This window comes from Magnolia sinica, chromosome 9 (genome assembly GCF_029962835.1).
Source record: "Magnolia sinica isolate HGM2019 chromosome 9, MsV1, whole genome shotgun sequence".
Lineage (NCBI taxonomy): Eukaryota > Viridiplantae > Streptophyta > Magnoliopsida > Magnoliales > Magnoliaceae > Magnolia > Magnolia sinica.
In genome coordinates this window covers 90,518,540-90,539,375 of record NC_080581.1, presented here as the reverse complement: position 1 = coordinate 90,539,375, position 20,836 = coordinate 90,518,540, and the positions used below count along the sequence as shown (strand labels likewise).

The window sequence follows — 20,836 nt, the reverse complement described above, 5'->3', positions numbered from 1 at the left end:
GTAGAACAATCACTTATCTGGTCTATACTGATGAAAGCAGATGGACCAAATGGCCAGTGGGCCCAGATAATGTGAACCGGTCCATAGATGCATCATTAGATTATAGAATTGTGCAGAACAAAAATGGAATGCAAGTGACACATCATCACCAACAGAAAAGAGGTAGCCTATGCTGACGTGTATTAGACTACTCCCAACGGTAACCACACGAAGTGGGCCCAATTAAAGGAAATGCACCATGACATGGACCAATCAAGGGTCATTACCTCTTACACACGCAAGACGTGGATGGATAGATCATTCATCCTCTATATTAATGCCGGTGACAGACTGCTGATAGAAATGTGATTTGATCGAATAAATATTCCATTGAATAGCTTTATGTCATACTTTAGGTGGGCCCATCATTAGCAATAGCTTGTTGTCTAATCAAATCCTGTCATGTTGGGGATAGGAGAAACTTGGTACGGGGGAATAGGTATGTGGATTGCACTGCAACCTCCAACACACGTGGTAGAATTGGATTGTGCACACGCTCGACCAAACAACTTTCAATCATATTTTACTTGGGCCATCACTGATAGGTGGCACAGGATTCAATCAAATGCGGCCATGTCTCAACAATACGGAGTTAAATAGTGTTGGATGGTACTCATTAGTGTATTGAGTAAACTCTGTGGGGCTCACCATGATTTACATATTTTATCTACTCCGTCCATCCATTTTAATAGATAATTTTATGGCTTGAGACCAAAAATGAAATATATCCAAATCTCAAGTGGACCTCACCACGGGAAACATTGTGAATTGAAATTCTACCGTTGAAAATTTCTTGGGGACCATAGAATTTTTGGATCAAGCTGATATCTGTGGTTTCCATTCATCCATGTCTATGTGATTTTATGAACCGGTTGGATGACAAATAAACATCACTGTGGGCCCTAGCAAGGTTTCAACGGTGGAAGTCACTATTCCCACTGTTTCCTTTGGTGTGGTCCACTTGAACTTTGCGCATACTTGTATTTTGTACTCAACCGTTAAAATGATATGGAAAAATGGTGGACGACGTGGACAACCCACATACATTCATACTAGGCCCAACTGAGTTTACTAGTACGCAATCCTATTTCGTGTCGGAATCACCGTGCAGTCCGCATCCGCATCATAGGTGGGGGTCAATGCCCAATCTGTGTCCACTCCGGGTGCGGATTGGATACTGACAAGGTCAGTAGCCAAATCGCTACTGAAGTGACGTGGCCAAGCTTTGTGGACCCCAGATGCATGTGTTGTATCGATACCGTCCAATCATTTTTAGAGATCGTGTGATGGCATTTCAAAGAGAATAAGATAGATCAAAAGTTCAAGTGGACCCCACCATGGAAAATAGTGGGAACAGTGACATCCACCATTCAAAACTTCTCAGGGGCGACAGTAGTTTCCAATCAAGCTGATATTTTTGTTTTCACTTCATCTATCCCTATGTTAACTTATGAATAGGTCGGATCTCAAAAATACATCACGGTGGGCCCTATAAATGTTTCAACAGTGGGTGTGACTGCTCCTACGGTTTTCTGTGGTGGGTCCCCTTGAAATTTAGATCTATTTCATTGTCTTTTTAATGCCATAAAAGGATCTCTAAAAAAGGTTGGACGGTATAGATAGAACACATGCATCATGGTGGGAGTCCACGGAGCTTAGTGATGTCACTTCAGTAGCCAAATGGCTACTGACCTTGTCAGTATCCAATCCGCGGCCGTCCACTCCATACACAGCATCATGCATCGAGAGCACATGTATGCGTCTATGTACTCCAATCCAAACGGTTCAAAGACTGGGCCCAGTGTAGATAGTTATAATCCAAATTCCATGCTCTTAAGGACTTGTTAATATGGACCGATCAATGGCTGAAAAATCCATGGCTAATATAAAACATTTAATATGAAAATTTGATGCTTTTATATATAGTATTGGCTTTGATATCAATTGTTAAGAACCTCACCTATATAACAAAAGTTTAAAAATTGATTGAACCTATAAAGCTAGGCTATTAAACCCTTGGGATCATGACAATACCAAACTTGATAGCTGGATGCACTTGACTTTGGAGTGTCTTATTTTAACAGTGAGACAACCTTGCTAGATAGACAGATGTGGGCCCCACATGAAAAATAATTAGGTGTATAATGTGAGCATATATATATATATATATATATATATATGGAAAAGGTTCTATACGGTCAAGCTCATGGGAACTCCCCATGAGGTTGAGCTGTGTGGGCTCCACCATGATGTATGTTGAACATCAACACAGTGAATTTGATGGGTCCCCTTTAAATTATGGGATACCCCAAAAATCAGCCGTATGCAGAACTAAGGTGAGCCATACCATCAAAAATCATGCGAAGACATGCCTAAAACATATAAAAGCACTTGGTTTGACCCCTCATCCAAGTGGGACACACATAATGGATGGGCTGGATTTGTGAACCACATCTCGGTGGTCCCAAAAAAATGATTATGAATGTTTTAATGGAGGGTAATCCCTCTCAACTTTTGTATGTGGTGTGGCCCACACAAGTCACGGATTGACTTGATTTTTAAGCCCTAGGCCCACTATGGAATGGTGCATCTAACTAATGGGACATACATCATGGTGGGGCCCACACAGCTCGACCTCATGGGGAGTTCTCATGAGCTGGATGGTATAGAACCTTTTCCTATATATATATATATATATATCATTTAAATGGCCATTTGGCTATGGCTTTAAGACTGTGAAGAGTCCCATGGGACTTGGTTGGGACAGGAGTGACCTCCACTGATCAGGCGAACTCACATGCAACTCGAGCGAGCCTGGACAGTTTTTGTTTCTCCATTTCAATGGGAAAATCATGTAGTTGCTATCAAATTTTTAGTTTGATTTTTGGGTCACGCTAGATGCATAATAGCAACTCTGGAATTTGGATTGTCTACATTTGCTCATGCAATTAATTATTCTACCTGATATTAAATGAGATTTTTAACATATATGTATTTTTAGATTGGGTTGAAGACTTAGATTTTAGACGCATCAATGGACGGCTTGCATTTTACTTACTTTTCTTTTGGAAAATCTACAAATAGCCCGCTCCCACATCTCTTCATATTTATTTGTAATTAGCTCCCACAAACCTATCAAATAAAGGCTATATGGGGCTTAGCGTGTTAAATGTGCAATATTTATCGTACTACTTATGTTAGCAATCTCAACCCAAATAAGAGGTAGATTGAAAACTTGAGTGGGTTACAAAACAAGAAAAAGTGTGAATCACCTAACATTAGTGACCTTCTCTCCTTTTCTCTTTAGGAATGGATAAGCCTAAGAACCAATGATTTAGAGTAATTAGGATCGAATCATCATTTTTACTAATTACAAATAGGCAACACTATAAACCCTACCAAATTCATTTTAGAAATGCCATTATTATTTAAACAAACTTTATATCGTTCATTAATGGACCACTAAACTCGAAACTATATAAATACGTTCATATTAAAAACAACCGTAACAAGGTAGATCCCACCAGCATCATCAATGATTCCAAGGTCTCACCCAAGCCGTGTGCACGTTGCATAAAGGAGTGTAGGCTCATTTTCCAAAGTCGTGCCCACTTCATAAAGGAGTGTAGGCTCATTTTCAATCTCCACCACTCCTTGTGGCATGACCTACTCTAGTTTTGGAATAACCTCATTTTTAGGCCGACAGCCTAACATAAGCTAGTGAAATTAAGGGAAGGAGTGGGCACCCACGTGAAGGGAGTGTAGGCTCATTTTCAATCTCCACCCTTACTTGTGGCATGACCCACTCAAGTTTTGAATCGGCCTCATTTTTTAGCCCGTGGCCTAACATAGGCTGATGGAATGAGTGCATGTTTCATGCCTCGTCAGACAGTAAACAACAAGAATGAAAACGTCCACAGTTGGAACTTTCTAGGAGCCAATTATGATGTTTATATGCCCATCCAAACCGTTGATAAGGTTATTAGGCAAAAATATCATCTAGATCCAAAACTTCTGTGGCCCCCATAAAGTTTCCAATTGCAGGCATTCAATCTTTGTTATTTTGTATGGTGTGGTCCACCTGAGTTTTAGATCTGCCTGATTTTTGGTCTCCTGCTCTATCTTGAACTTAAGAAACTGATGTACAGAGTGGATTTCTCACTGGCATCTAAGTGAGCCCCTCATAGCTTCCGAAGGCCTGACGTCCTATCCACGGATTGGCTAGTGAACCTGCCAACAGGCAATGGCCAGTGGCCAGTGCTTAAGGATCACATCTTTGAGGCATGGATTAATAGGATATGTTGCTGACAAAATCTGGGTGTCTCTCCACTCGGATCACCGAGCTCCGAGCCACTCCGATGTCTTGAACCTGCACACTCACGAGGAGCAAGGGAGACCCTGGTCTAGTCAGGGGACCCTTCGATGCCTAAGTCAGGTTAAGGGAATCTGGGTGTAAGTTCTGATTGTAGAGGGAGAGTATCAGATCTTGCGTACCTGTTCATGTAGAAATGTCCTGTATTTATACCTGAGGGTTGCTTAGGACGTGTCCGATAACCTCGGCGTGATCGTAGCCACTTACCCCATCATGCGGGTGACTCAGCCACGCAGTCGTAGTGTCGTCGTGCTGAAGTGGGTGGTTGAATAACCGTCACTACTCATGGTAGTGGGACAACTTTTGAGCGGGACAACTTCTGAGTGCATCTGATTGCCTTGGCCTCGGATTACTCCGAATCGACAGCCCTGGCCCTAGCTCATCTACCTAAAGCCTCGAAGTAAGGTCATAACTAAGATCGAGCCAGAAATCTTTCCCTTCGACTGTCCTAGCTATTCCAGACTAGTTTGTGTATCTCCAATCGGCTCTGAACGACGTCGGATCTAGGAGTCGATAAGGCTCGGATCTTCCCATAACATAAGCCCCATACTCTCCGAGTTTGTGCATAGACTCAGAGAGTAAACTCATGTGGAAGATCAATAGTTTCCACTGTCGCACCCTACACGCGTGCAATCACAATTATGATTTCTATGTTCGAAGAGATATGTCCTCGAGGTTCTTCGTCCACGGGTTAACCTTTCTTGCCTTCAATTTTTTTTTTTGTTTCGTTGCGTCTGCATGCTCATTCTCCTATTTTTACACAGTCCGTCCCAACACTCCTTCTGCCCCGGGAGAGATTGAGGGAACTGGCGAAAAAGGATGCCGAGGTAGGGACCCTGCGAGACGAGGCCACCTTCCTCTGGATAGAGCAGTCGGAACTACGCCGGCAACTTGAGGATGGGAAGGCCCGAGAGCTGTAACTGAAGGGAATCGTGGACGATCTTGAAGCCCGATGCGCTGCCGCTAAAGCTGAACTGTTCCAGGCCAGGGCCTATGCTGACTCGCTCGCTAAGGAAAACGCCCGACTGGGGGGCGTGTTGGAGCGGACCAAAGTCGAGGCGGCAATAGAGCAGCACAGCGGTCACACTGGAGAAGGAGGCTCAACGGGCCGAAGACGAGGCCTCCCTGGCCTCGGTGGTGGCAGCTACGATAGATGCTTTCAAGTCTTCGGAGGAGAAGACCGCCGAAGCCACTAAGTTTTACAACTGCGATTTTGATGCTTGCATTGATGCAGTTCAGGAGCTCTATCTGGAACTCAACCTTGAGTCTTTGCTGCCTGAGGATGCAGGGGAGAAGCCCACTGGAGACGCTCATCCGGACCAAGCCCATGCCTCTCAAGCTCCTCCTCCCCCTCCGACTGAATAGTTCCCAACATTTCTCTCTTTATAGATTTTCTAAACTTATCTTTTGATGAATGATCCGATTGATGATATATTTTTTGACCATCCGAAGAGGGTGTGTGAATGATGATTTTTAGATGTTAAATTGCAATTGACTTTTTAGGTGATGATTGCTAGACGTAAATTGTCAATTACCGAACCGATTCCTTGGCGGGTCAGCTTATTTCAGGGCATTGCCGAGTCGATCTGTTGATTCAGCTCATTTCAATGTCGTTTCGTAGAACTTTATGGTATTGAAATTATAAGGGCCGACTCCTTGAGGGGTCAATTCCTCTCACGATTGGCGAACAGCTTTTAGTAGATCCGTTGCTGGGATGATGAGTCAACTCCTTCGTCGAGGAATTGAGTCATCCCCGAGCTTTTCCTTTGAATACGGGGGGATGCCCTGATGAGCTTTCGTGGGATAACGTACTAACCCATTCTTTAAAGGATCAGTCCGTTAAGTTGGCCCTTGCTTGTGAGAGGCAACTTTTTATCAGTAGATAATCCGTTCGGGTATATACGAGGAAACATGAATATTATTAAAAGCCTTAAAGGCTAGTCATTCGGAGATGTACACTTATTAGGGGCCTTTAACGGCCATTACATCAGGGGTAGTAGACCTTTAGGTGCTCGACGTTCCAAGGGTGAGGGAGCTGACAGCCTTCGAGATCTTCCAAGTTGTAGGAGCCAGGCTTGGTCGATCGGACCACGCGATATGGCCCCTCCCAGTTGGGTCCGAATGCCCCAACCCCTGGCTCTGCAGTGTTCTGAAAGACTCGACGAAGGACTAAATCTCCAGGATGGATTCACCTAGTCTTGACCTTAGAATTGTAGAAACGTGCTACCTGTTGATGTCTAGCAGCTACCCAGAGTCTGGAGATGTCTCAGGCTTCCTCAAGTAGGTCCAGGTTAACTGCAATCTGCTCGGTGTTCTGATCTTCCTGATAGTTCTTGACCTGAGTTGTCGGGAGACCAATTTCAACTGGCACCATCGCCTCCAAACCGTAGGAAAGCGAGAATGGGGTTTCCCTAGTGAACGACTGAGCCGTGGTTCTGTAGGCCCAAAGGACGAATGAGAGCTCCTCGGCCCAGTTGCCCTTTGCTTTCTCTAATTTTATTTTGAGGTGGTGCTTGATGACCTTATTAACTGCTTCCACCTGTCCATTGGATTGTGGATGCCGAGGCAAAGAATATGCATTCGAAATGCCGAGCCCTTGACATACTTCGAAACTTATCAGACACGATGGTGCGTGGGATCCCGAATCGGCAGATGATGTTCTTCTAGAAAAAATCCACTACCTTCTGCTCTGTGATTTTTGTGACGGGCTCAGCCTCGGCCCACTTTGTGAAGTAGTCGAATGCGACAATTGCGAACTTGACCTGCCATTTCTCTGTAGGCAGAGGTCCGATGATGTCAATCCCCCATTGAGCGAATGACCACGGTCCGCTATGAGAGTCATTTCTTCTGCGGGTCGCCTTGGCACGGTTATGTACCGTTGACACTTGTCACACCGTTGAACATAGTTCTTTGAATCTTTCCTGATGGTAGGCTAGAAATATCCTTGGTGGAGTATTTTCAGGGATAGGGCTCGACCACCAGAATGATTTTCGCAGATGCCTTCATGAATTTCTCGAATAACGTAGTCTGCTTCATCAAGTCGGAGACACCTGATATAGGGTTGTGAATGCCCTTTCTTGTACAAGATCTCGTCCAGGACCACATACTGCGTTGCTCTGACTCTCAAGTGCCTAGCCTCCAACCTATCCGATGGGACCTCACCAGATGTGAGATAGTTATAAATTGGATCCATCCAGCTCGGAGCATCGTCTACTGGATTGACCGCTTTCTTCTCCATTTGGTCAATGATGAGATCTTTTATGAACTTCACGAGAATGAATCGCGGGATTTTTCCTTCCGTGGCTGAGGCTAGCTTTGTCAGGGCATCGGCCTAGGAATTTTCTGCCCTGGGAATCTGACTGATAGTGCGGCTCCAGAATCTTTCTATCAATTTCCTTGCTTCGGCCAGGTAAGCCACCATCCTGGTCTCTTTGGCCTCGTATTCGATGGAGATATGATTCACTACCAGTTGAGAGTCACATCGTACCTGGAGGGACTGGACCCCCAGATTGGCCGCCAGCCTGAGTCCAGCCAATAGAGTCTCATACTTCGCCTCATTGTTAGAGGCCTTGAAACCGAGTCTGATCGCATACTAGATAGATGTTGAATCAGGTGCGACCAGGACAATTCCTGCTCCGGCACACCTGACATTGGACGACCCGTCCACATAGAGAATCCACCCCGGAGGATCCATCTCCACCTCGGTGCTGATTCCATCTCCACCTCGGTGCTGATTCCCTCTTCACTCGGGACAGTGAACTCCGCGATGAAGTCGGCCACAGCTTGACCCTTAATTGCGGTCCTCAGTCGGAATTGGATATCGAACTCCCCGAGTTCGATTGCCTACTTTGTTAGTCGACCCGATACCTCGGGCCTCTGGAGGACTTGCTTGAAGGGAGAGTCGGTCAAGACGACAATGGAATGGGCCTGGAAGTACGGACGTAACCTCCGAGCTGAGATGACGAGACAAAGCGCTAACTTTTCCAGAGCTGGATACCTCATCTTGGCAGATACCGTGGCTTTACTCACGTAGTATATGGGATGCTACTTGTGGTAGTGGGACAACTTTTGAGCGGGACAACTTCTAAGCGCATCTGACTGCCTCGGCCTCATATTACTTCAAACCGACAACCCTGGCCCTAGCTCGTCTGCCTAAAGCCTCAGAGTAAGGTCATAACTAAGATCGAGCCAGAAATCTTTCCCTTCGGCCGTCCTAGCCATTCCAGACTAGTTTGTGTATCTCCAGTCGGCTCTGAATGACGTCGGACCTAGGAGTCGATAAGGCTCGGATCTTCTCATAATAGGATACAAATTGCACTTCCCTACATGGTGGGGCCCACAATGAGGTGATGAAGGCACGAATAGGGCTGATTACCGTCCATTCCTCCAGCACTGAAGTCGATCGCGACTCGTGGTATCGAACCGGATCGGGTAGCACCAAATCCAAGTCGATCCGACCCGACTCGTCCTAGTCTTAAAACCATGGCTACAATTATGACACCCAGCTAAAATTTTCTTGTGTAATTAGCAAATTGAGATCTAACATGGTCCGATTAGACCACTTTCTAACGGTTGCTGATTTCCCTATATGGTGGGGCCCACTACATTTTTCCATCAGAGTCTGCTACAATGCACTTTGAATAGAACATATCACACTCAACTAAAATTAATTTAGGAAATGTGATATCTAACATGATCTGATTACCCTAATTGCCAACGGTTCTTGATTTCCCTATATAGTGGGGCCCACTACACTTCTTCATCCGAGTCTGCTACAATGCTCTTTAAATAGAACAGATCACACCTAACTAAAATTTTCTTGTGTAATTTAGTAAATGTGATATCTAACATGGTTTGATAACCCCACTAGCTAACGGTTCCTAATTTCCCTATATGGTGGGGCCCACTACACTCCCCCATCAGAGTCTGCTACAAAGCTCTTTGAATAGAATAGATCACACCCAATTAAAATTTCCATGTGTAATCTAGCATATATGATATCTAACATTGTCGGATTACCACACTTGCCAACGGTTCATGATTGCCCTATATGGTGGGGCCTACATAGGGCTGTACGTCGAGCCGAGCCGAGTCAAGGTGGGCCAAACTTGACTTGACTCATCCGTGCTCTCCTCGAGTTCGAGCTTGGCCTCGAGCTTACCATCAAAGCTTGGCTTGTTTTCCAAAAATTTCGAGTCAAGCTCGAGGCGAGCTAATGGATCAAGTCGATGTGAGCTTACTTCGAGCCGAGTCGAGCCTGCTCCCAATCCGACCCAACTCGTACCCGACTCAACCCAACAACCCGACCCATCGACACCCGACTCAACCTAGCCACCCGACCTAATTGACCCAACCCACACCAACCCAACTCCCAAATTAAATATTCAATTATATATATATATAATATATAATATAATATAATATATATTCGAGTAGAGCCGATCTCGAGCTCAAACTTTGAGCTGAGTTCGAGTTGAGTCAAGATCCATTATGATCGAACTTGACTTGTTTTTGAAACGAGCTTGGTCATTTGAAGCTTGGTTGGCCTCAAGTTGTCGTTCGAGCCGAGCCAAGTCGAGGTAGATCGAGCCGAGCTGAGCGAGCTTTTCAAGCTAGCTTGGCTCATGTACAGCCCGAGGCCCACAGCCCACTACACTCCCCCCATCAGAGTCTGCTACAACACTCTTTGAATAGAACAGATCATACCCAACTAAAATTTACTTAAATATAGCAAATGGTTTAAATAGAACAGACCACACCCAACTAAAATTTACGTAATTTAGCAAATGTTTTGATTATCCCACTTGCTAACAGTTCCTGATTTCCGTGTATGGTGGGGTCCACTACACTCCCCCCATCAGAGTCTGCTACAATACTCTTTGAATAGAACAGATCACACCCAACCGAATTTTTCTTTCTTAAATATCAATCATCAAATCCACTACTATTCAGAAAATCTGCAACAAGAATGCAAGCCCAGCTACAAGCGTAAGGAGCAGCGAGAGGCCCTCATCCATCTCAAAGCCATTGGAATTGGTATTTTCCGATTGAGGAGGTGTTGCAGGGCACGAGATGCCGTCCTTCCCTTCACGACAGTAGCTGGAGAAAACGCCTGACAAGTTGTTGTTTCCATGAAGGTTGATGTAGGAGAACATGTTCGTGGCACATTCATTTCTTACGTCGCTCAGCTCGTCGGCGTACGGACATGCGAAGGTCTTGAATGCTTTGCAGCAGAGCTCGGGCACGTAATCGGGTGCTTTGCATTGGCTCGTAATCACCGTGTAATTCATGTGCTCGAAGTCTATCGGGCAAGCTGAAACAAGATGGAGAAAAAAAACTAAGACTAGCTTGTTGAGGTCATGTGATGATCCACGCCGCTTACTTGAAGGTCCCGACATGTGGGAATTTCTCCATGGGGGCCATCTAGCTGGGAAACATAAATGAACGGTTTGGATCGTTGTGTGGTGTGAACCCGGTTAGTAAACCCGATACATCATGAGTTGTTGGGTTCACTTGATATAGATCAAGTTGACTCGGGCTAATGAGTCCGAGTTGAGTATTGTGTTTCTAAGAGATGAATTGCTGCACCGAGTCGAGCTTGACACAACGTGACTCGGCTCGGCCAGCAGCTAACCCCCACTCAAACTTGGCTTGGCTTGGTTAGCAGCTCGAGCTAGTTTGAGCCCGTGCAACATTTTCTCAAATACATAGAATGCATTTTTAATCTCTCATAGAATAATAGTAGCAATACTTTATAGATATTTCATCAAACACTTGGCGAGTAGTATAAAAACAAGATATGAGGGAAATCCTATAACGCAAATTATTTTCTTTTCGAGTGATTTGTTTCGTATCCATTCCTTCCTCGTCACCGGCTGATTCTGTAGTGAATGTATGCACTCAAAACAACACTCCATTGAATCATTTCATCAAACACTTGGTGGGCAACATAAAGATAAAAATAACCAAGTCACCGAGCCGATTCGAGCTGAGATTCGAGCTAAGGTTCGAGCCGAGTCACGTCGAGCTCAGACAATCTCGAACTGAAATTTTTTCGAGCTCCAAAAACCAGCTCAACTCAGTCCGAATCCAACTTCAAGCCGAGGCAAATCAATCTTTTCCAAGTCGAGCCAATCAAGCTAACTAAGCTAACTTGACTTGTGTACATCTTGCCAGTCATCAGTCTCCAAGCATTGATACATCTTGCGGTCAACCGCCAATACAGCGGCAGGTTGGATTCGATGGATCCAGACCATGCATCCAGTGGGTTCTATCTTTCAATGGCTCACATGAAAATCCCACTAATCGGGCTATCCAATCATAAGGCAACCTTTAAAATGGCAAGACTAGAATATTCCAATCGGCGAAATCTTCAAAATGTAGGTACCTACAGGCATGGCCCACTAGATGGATGGTCTTGTTGCACTGCCAAACCGGTTCACATGTCAAGTGCTGAGTGACAAAGCGAGGTGGGCAGGTTCAACCCAGCCAACTCGTGACCGGCCCAACATTGGGTTGGGCTTGGGCAACATGTAATGGGTTTGGTCTCGAGCTTGAGCTATATAAGTACTAACCTGATAACTTGGGTCGGGCTCAGGTTGAGGCCTCAGGTTGCCCGACTCAACTCGAACTCAAACCTGATCAATATATAAGTTATTTATAAATTATAATTAAGTGTAGATCATCTGTGTTGAAGGCACAAGAAATTCCAGTGCTGTCGGGTCTCATTGGTCCACACCATATGTGATGACTCAAGCTACCAAGATATGCTGGATTTTTCTCCCAAACGGTTTGCCTGCTACATAATATGACTTTTAAAAGAAGTAGTTGACATATATTTTAGCTCGTTTGTTTAGAAAAAAATGAAATTATTTATCATCAATAACTATATATATAATTAATAAATTAATAAATTAATTAATAAAATTATAGGTATACATAACAACAAGACATGTATTGAAACATGATTTACTAATGTAATAACGAAAATATTAGCATATATCCACCCAATTATAAGTTTGGGTTGGGCTTGGGTTGAGAATTCGCAATGGGCTAGGGTTGAGCACCAACTCGGCGGAACCTGCTCGACTTTCAGCCCTGAGCTGAGTACTTGGACTCGCTTTCTACCTGAATCTAAATTGCCTCGGCATATAGTCAAGTATGCAAATTGGGCATCGACTCACTGAGTTGACTCAGCGACTTTTTCAAAGTAATCAGTTGACCACCATTTGCATAGTTTCTAATAGCAAGATATCTTCCATATATTTCCATAATTCAGCAATTAAAGATACTCTATTCAGAAATCCATGCTCGGTGGACCCTCCATCTGGTGGCCCTACCTTGGATGGATGGCCCTCTTTTCTCTTCCAAAGACTCAACTCTCTCACCCATCTATTTACAGGCCACAAAACATGAACCAACGGTCTGGATCACTGAACCATGCACCCACCTGCACATACTGAAAACGGGTATACACCGAGGAACACGGATTAGGTGGTGAAGCCGTGTGTGATGTTTTGGGCGTTGTGGGTCCCACCGTGATGTTTGTGTCTAAGATCCACGCCGTCCATCCGTTTTGCCAGATCTGTTTAAGGCCAGATATAAAAAATGAAGCAGACCCAAATCTCAAGCAGACCACACCACATTGAACAGTGGTCATTGAACACCCAACATTAAAAACTTCCTAGGGCCCACCATAATGTTTATTTGCCATCCAACCTATTAATAGGGTCACATAGACCTGTACGAGAAAAACAAATATCAAATTATCCAAAACTTGTGTGGCCCCCAAGAAATTTTTAATGGTAGGCGTTCAATGAACACTGTTTCCTTTGGTGTGGTCCACTTGAGAATTGGATCTGCTTCAATTTCAGGGCCAGAAAACAAGCTGATCTGGAAAAACGGATGGACGGTGCTGATATAAAACAAATAGATGACAGTGGGCCCACAGCTCCCAAAAATCAAACACGGCCGTTCGGGTGGTGTTGGCAACACCATCTAATCCGTCCATTTTCTCAGATCATTTTAAGGTATAAGCCCGAAAATGAAACAGATCCAACGCTCAAGTAGACCACCACCAGAGATTATTCTTTCATTTAATGCTTTGTGCTATTTGGTGTGGTCCACTTGAGCGTTCGATCTGATTCATTTTTAGGATCATATCATAAAATGATCATAAAAAATAGATGGACGGCTTTGATGAACATATAAATCACGGTGGGCCTCACAGGAGCTCCGGTCGGACGGTTTCTTGTCCGACAGGGGCTTACCGACAATCATATCACTCCTCTCCGTACTAAAAAAATCGTTATCGGCAATTTATCGGCCCGTGAATTTTCTCGAGAGATTTCCAAAATTTGACTTTTCTCGCGATGTTATCAATAAATTCTCACTGAAAATAAAATTTATTATAACTAATAATAATTTTAAAACTCTAAATATATAAGTCTCAATAAATTATTTTTACTTAAAATCACGATAATATTGAGAAAAAAAAAAAGAAGCAAAAACCTCCGAGATTTTAAAAATATCTCGATATTATCGTATCGTGATATTTCAAAATCTAGTCGATATTTGTCTTTATTCGACTAATAATTGTAATTCAATAGAACGGTGCATCCAAACGCCGCCGGAAACAGAAAACGGAAGAGAGAAGAAACCCGATTCGGGTCGGAGCTTACGCGTTTTGACCTGAAGGAGGCTCCGACGGGTCGACCCGACAGAATCGAAGAGGACATCTGCAAAAGAAAAGGGAATAAAATTCAAATTATCAAATAAAAATACAAAGGTTCGAGGATGGGAGATGAGAAAATGAAGAGAATTTCGCGAGATTTCGAGAGCCGTTGGAGGTAGCTTTGGAATTTGAGAATTCACCTGACATGAAGGTGGTGGAATAAGCTAATCCCATCCAAATGAATAAGAAGAAGAAAATCACGAGAAAATAGCGATATAATGTCATTTTCTCGAGAGAGAGAGAGAGAGAGAGAGGGCTTGGAGAGAGAGAGGGCTTGGAGTGGAGGAAGCACGGAAGGAGAGGAGTAATACCCCTTGGAAACACTTCTATACATCGCGCTACGTACCTACCAGGGTTAATTTCAATAACATCGGCGAAATGACTAAACGTGCATGAAATCAACACCGTCCATCACGTACTGAATCCATCTTTGATTCTTTATCCCAAAAATCAAGACAATTCAACTCTTAATTGGCCCAATTCCAAAAACATTATACCTAAAACCTCTATATTAATGATTTATGGCCCACCTGAGTTCTAGAATATTGTGATTATTGGAAATATATTTCATACTGATATGGAAAATTAGATGAATGGATTGGATTGCATATAAAGTCACTGTGGTTCCTAAAAAAAATAATGGTATTTGTTCTATCCCAGCTGCTTCCTCTAGTGTAGCCTAACTTAGATTTTTAAATGACCGTGATTGTTTTACCCAACGGTTAAAAAGAGTCAAAGTAACCGATGGACGGCGTGGATCTCATTTAAGTTATGTACACCTGGCTCTGTGTTTACGAAAGTAACCCTGGAAGGTACTTAGCGCTGCTCGTAATCTACGGTGATTATTGCTCGAGGAGTCGCCGTCTAGTAACGACTCGTATCCACTGGATCCCCGCGTTTTGACGGAGGTACGCGTACGATAAAGGAGTCTGCGGGACCGACTGTAAAATGTATTTTACATCTGATCCGTCCATTATTTGGACCAAATCGTGTTAGAACGTCAGTTAAAAAATCATAACGATCCAATATCAAGTGGGCCACATCAAAGTGATCATTAGGAAAGGGTCTCAGGCCATTCCCACTCTTTCCTTTTATGGGGCCCATCAAAGTGGAACTTTCAGCCCCATACAAAACTCTGGTGGGCTATGGAAAAAGGAAACACTTTCCTCCCTTGATTTGCATTTCTGTTTTAGATCAGGCTAAAATTGGAGCCATAGAGTTTCAAGGGGTGCTGCATCACGTGGACCGTTCAGATTTTGGGCCCATGACATGTATGCAAAGGTGTGCACGGGTGCTCACGTAAGAAGGTGCACAGGCGAGTATTCCTATACATATAGGTTTCAAGAGGTTCTGCTTCACGTGGACCGTTCAGATTTTTGATATGATGAGTTCTCAAAAAAGTTCGTATGTGGTCTGGTTCGCAGGTGAGCGTTCCAATATATATATAGAGAGAGAGGGAGCTTATGTGCATCCATGCACTTATTTTATAATTTTATTGCTTCTTTAATACAATTTAATGAATGAATACAGTCCAAATGAGAATAACTTATGTTGTTGTCTCATTATTCAGTTTTCCTAAGCTTATTAGATATATACAACCCAAAGGAGAAAGCTACCATCGCAGTGGCAATGAGAGCCTTGTTATTGCTTATGGTCTCCATTACTTGGTTAAACAAATCATCCATCATCTCCCCTTTCGTTACTTGTACTCTGTCCTCACTCAAATTCCCTTTTCTTTTACATCTGTCTCCACCCTCTCCTTTCAATCCCTCATTCCCATCATTTCTCTGGCCCTCTCCCTTCTCATGATCAACACCATCTTTAGGTCCATGATTATCATCATCATAATCTTCTTTCTTTGATTCTTCTTTGTTTGTGGACTTCTCTTCTTTCGTACTGCTATCATGTTGAATCTCCTCCTTTGGCTCTCTGTCTTTGTTTGTGGGCTTTCCTTCCTTCTTATTGCTATCATTTTGAATCTCCTCCTTTGGTTGTCTTTCTTTTTTTGTGGGCTTTCCTTCTTTCTTACTGCTATCATTTTGAATCTCCTCCTTTGGTTCTGTTTCTTTGTTTGTAGCATTTCCTTCTTTCTTAGTAATATCATTTTGAGCATCTTCCCTCAATTCTTCATCTTTGTTTGTGGGCTTTCCTTCTGTCTCGGTGCTATCATTTTGAATCTTTTTTTCGAGTTCTTCTATTGTTTCTATTTCTTTCTTTGGCATGATCACGAAGAGAAGGCCGTGGTCGAATTTCCCACTAATAGTTTCTATATTGGAATCTTTGGGCACATTAAATATCTGTTTGAACCGGCTACATTTACTCTCGCTTACCAGCCTCTCTCCACTGACCGTTATTTTTCCGAAGTTGTCCACTTGCAGCTTCACATCTTCCTTCTTGAAACCTTAGAGAAATGGGAAGAAATATAGAATATTCAGTGTGCCATTTTCACAAGTATAATCTTTTTTTCTTTTCTTTTTTTCCTTTTTACTTTTGATGCAAGAGAGACAGCACATGCTTGATCAATGTAGGTTGCTTTCTTTCTTCTTTTGCTAAGATCATGATCAAGCTCAATACTTAACATGCATAAAACTAAAACCAGATTGCTAAAAAATGGTATTTCAATCTCGGTTATCTTTGTCATTTCATTACATATACTTGGTATTCTAGTTCTCTTAGGGCCCATTTGGATGCACCCTCCAAAGAGGCGTTTCTAGCCTAAATGCCATTTTTGTTCCAAACGACAGTTGATCCTATGCGTTTGGATGCATTTTGCAAACCACCAATTCATCTCCCACTCAATAAAATAGGCACTAAGAATTTGACTCAACAAAAACCAAATTGGATTAGTGTTTGCCGGGTTGACAGAAAAAGCTGCAGGCTGAAACCTTCTTTTTTAGAAACCCTGCTTTGAGGAAGTGCATCCAAACAGACCCTTAATTGAGGTAAAACCATAGTAAGCAAAACACCATATGGAAAAAAAGAAACTGAAATGCTATAGGAAATGTTACCATTTAGTTCAATTTTTATTTTTTTTTAATCCTTAAAAAAGCAGTAAAAATGTTATTCAGGTAAATGGAAACATAGAAAGACTGGAGATGAAAAGTTCAGGTTTAACAGGTTGTCCTGCCAAAATTTTGAAACTTCATTTAAAATAAGTCAAAATTTCTAGGTGCTTGAGTAATGATGTGCAAAGGTGATTAAATGGCCAGTTAATATCATAGTTTGGTTCTCTCGAATTCTTCTTCATTGTCAAGCATATTTCGAAAACCCGAAAGCTGGAGTATTAAATAATTATATATTAAAAATACTAGTAGTAGTACTTAATTTCTAAATTAGTTAGAAATAGTATAAGAAATTAAAGATAGCTAATTAAGAAATAAGAAATAGTATAAGAAATTACTTAATGTTAGCATGATTCAAAGTAGCTTAGCTCGAGTCACTGCCAGTTGCGTCAGGTCGACCAAGCGTGGAGTGGATGGATGTCTTCCCAAGGGTTGAGTCACAGCCATGAATGAGTTTTCTAGAGTCTCAGCTCGAAATTTCACTGAGCCTAGTTGACTCAGCTGAGTTTCGAGTCAAGTCAGCAAGTTTTACGACTATGTTTCCAAGTAATCTCTGTATAAATTTCTCTCCTTAAAACTCTCCACTTTCAATGGATAACAACGACCAATGGCTTTCCTCAGATCACCCATTAAAGTTTTTTTATTTTTTTATTTTTTTTAATTTTCTTCTAAAAAAGCAAGTTTTAAAGATAAATAATTTATTTTAAAAAAAAGGTTTCTTCTCAGATTTTCTTAAATACACACATTTAAACATTAAAACAACATTAGAAAAGGTAAAAACAAAAACAAAAATTCAAGTTTAGAGTTTCCTTAAATATGGGTAACCAAAAGATGGTAATGAGATGAAAAAGGAGTAGTAGACAAACACGTTTTAGTAATGATCCAATGTTGGTGGATCATACATACCCAATACGATGGAGAGAGAGAGAGAGAGAGAGAGAGAGAGAGATGAATATAATACCAGGGAGTTCAATGAGAAGGACGTGGGCATTAGTGTCATGAGTCCAAGCAGAAGACGGTTGAAAATCTTCATATACGAGCTGACGAGATGGTTGGGCCTGTCCAGTTGCTACTCTCCTGCTCATGTTTTCCTTGTTGACGAGTGGTCTTTTTTAGTTGCTGATGATGGGAAGAACACAAATTGCATAGGAAAGGAATTTATAGTGTGTTTTCTGAGACGAATCTCCCTTTCTGTATTTTTTTTTAATTTTTTAAGAGGGGGGCGGTGTACCACTTTGAAAGTAACAAGCTTTGTTTCCTTGGTCACAGATATATGCTTATTCCAAACTCATTCTTGTGGGATGGAAGGTTTCTAGGCTCTCTAAGAGAGTCTACTCTTTAAAAGAAGGAAAGGTAAGATTCTTTTCCTAGATTGTATACATACACGTCTGGTAAGCCCACCGGTGGATTGGAGATAACCCACAAATATTGACCGTCCATGATGTGGGCCTGTTTGGGAGCGTGGATTTGTAAACCCCTGGATTTGCAATCCTCCCACTGTGTTTGGCACCCCTGGAGTGTGAATCAACTTTAATCCAAAAGTACCTATCCGTAGCATATTTACAGGGATTTGAATTTAATTACTAAATCAACTTTAATATCTCTAATTAGTAAGATATGTAATTTTTGATACAATAGTTGTGATAAGCCTGCTGAAACATATGATTTATCCGAAAATGATGAAATTCTAAGTCTCGGATGAGCCACAAGCACAAGATCATGTTTGAGTGACTAACAAATGATTTTTAGTCATTGATTTACATGGATAATGTTTGGACAGTGCTGATTTACATGGACCATGTTTGAATAGTACTAATCATCATTAGTGAGCCATGTGCCCTATAGAATGATAGTGTATAGTGACACACGTGTTACACCTGTAACTATTGAAATGATTTTAGATGTAATCCAAGTTCACACCACGGATTGCAAACCCCCTCAAAGAGAGTACTGGAAACCCCCTGGATTTGGAACCCCCAATTATTTTATGCTGCCAAACAACCGGGGGATTCGAAAACCCCCCCAATCCACCGTCCCAAACGACCCTTAACCATCCAGGTGAGCCCCTGAGAAAGGTTTAATATGGCTTTTTGTTGCTTTAGTTTCTTAAATACGCGGCCCTTTGCCTTGATTTCTTTTTTAATCTAATAAAAAAATCACACAAAAGCCGATCTGAATCTATACCTAACGTGAAGCTCCTGAAACAACGGGGATTGAACGCCGGGCGGTGACAGAAGTTTTATTTGATATTTGTTCCTATAGTTTATCTGACTGGTAGTAATTGTATGAACGGTTTGGATGGCATATAAAAATCATGGTCAGCTCCAGGAAGGTTTAAACGGTGGACGTTGCTGTTCCCACTTTTCGTTGGTGTAGTCCACCTGAGTTTTTTATCTACCTGATTTTTGGAATCCTTGCCTATTGTCGTCTTTAAAAACAGATGAACCGAGTGGATTTTTCACAGAATCTCCGTGGACCCCACACAGCCCCGGGAATAGAGACAGGCAATCCACTCCCGTGGCATAAAAGCAATACAATCTGAACCGTTCAAATCGTAGGTCCAACTCTACACATGACACTTAACCATAATTCAGATTGATTGGAGTTGTCTTGATTGTTTCTCATCTTGACCGTCCAATTGATTTCAGGGAATTTAGACCCTTAAAATGATATTTAATACCATCTAGTTGGGACTCACTATCTGGAGAATAGTTAAATGGACCCAGTCTGTGGGGCCCACCGTGATGTATGGCCAAAAACGAATCAGATCCAAAGATCAAGTGGACCACACCACAGGAAACATTGAAACCTTCTTAGGGCCCACCCTTCATGTTTATTTTCCATCCAACCCGTTGATTAGGTCACACATACGTGAATGAAGGGAAAACACAAATATCAGCTTGATCAAAAAATTCCGTGGCCCATAAGAAGTTTTCAACGGTACAGATTCAATCTCCCCAGTTTTCTATGGTGTGGTAAACTTGAGCTTTTCGTTTTTGGGGACGCTGCTTGTGCAGTGAGGAGCACACCGTGCTACACTCTCTATGTGGCCCAACGTGATATATGTATTTTATCCATGCCGTCCATCTATTTTTTTCAGCTCACTTTAGTACATTAGCCCAAAATCAAAGCATATCCAAAGTTCTAGTGGACCACACCAAATAAAACAGTGAGAATTGAACGGTACTGATTGAAAGCTTCTTGGGGACCACAAAGTTTTGGATCAAGCTGATATTTGTCTTTTCCATTCATCCAAGACATGTGATCTTATCAACAGGTTTGGATGATACATAAAAAACAAAGTGGGCCCTAGGAAAGTTTCAACGGTGGATGTCATTATCCACACTGGTTTTTGTAGTGTGGTCCACTTGAGATTTGGATACACTTCAATTTTGGGCTCACGACCTAAACTGATCTTGAAAAATCGGTGGACGACATGGATAATATACAATCATCATGGTGGGCCTTACAGAGAATCTAACCACACAATCCACATTCCATTTTTGGGCTCATGCCCTAGAATGAGCCCTAAAAAGAGATGGACGGTGTGGATGAAACACATACATCATGTGTGGTCCAAAGGGTCAGGTCATCAGGGATGTCCCTAGTGATTAAGTTTCGAGGCAATCT

General features: G+C 42.4%; 2 protein-coding genes across 2 annotated transcripts in view; both read right to left on the bottom strand.

Moving 5' to 3' along the window:
• Positions 1 to 10,304: 10,304 nt before the first annotated feature.
• LOC131256053 (GPI-anchored protein LLG1-like) lies at positions 10,305 to 14,434 on the bottom strand. Its single transcript, XM_058257081.1, has 3 exons — positions 14,285 to 14,434; positions 14,092 to 14,148; positions 10,305 to 10,724 (listed from the first exon to the last, which is right to left on the bottom strand). The coding sequence occupies exons 1-3, from the start codon at positions 14,367 to 14,369 to the stop codon at positions 10,360 to 10,362; spliced, it is 507 nt and encodes a 168-aa protein (XP_058113064.1). The 5' UTR covers positions 14,370 to 14,434; the 3' UTR covers positions 10,305 to 10,359.
• Positions 14,435 to 15,623: 1,189 nt separating this feature from the next.
• LOC131256051 (phosphatidylinositol/phosphatidylcholine transfer protein SFH13) overlaps positions 15,624 to 20,836 on the bottom strand; it is a 36,024-nt gene continuing 30,811 nt past the window's right edge. Inside the window, exon 16 of the mRNA XM_058257077.1 lies at positions 15,624 to 16,545. Coding sequence (XP_058113060.1) covers positions 16,525 to 16,545 — 21 coding nt within the window. The 3' untranslated portion in view covers positions 15,624 to 16,524. The remainder of the gene's footprint in view (positions 16,546 to 20,836) is intronic.

Excerpts from the sequence above, each read along its gene's own strand:
- LOC131256053 (XM_058257081.1), bottom strand. The coding sequence starts at position 14,369 with ATGACATTATATCGCTATTTTCTCGTGATTTTCTTCTTCTTATTCATT. Across the intron at positions 14,149-14,284 it reads TTCCACCACCTTCATGTCAG|ATGTCCTCTTCGATTCTGTC; the intron begins GTGAATTCTCAA and ends TTTCTTTTGCAG. Across the intron at positions 10,725-14,091 it reads CCTCCTTCAGGTCAAAACGC|CTTGCCCGATAGACTTCGAG; the intron begins GTAAGCTCCGAC and ends ATCTTGTTTCAG.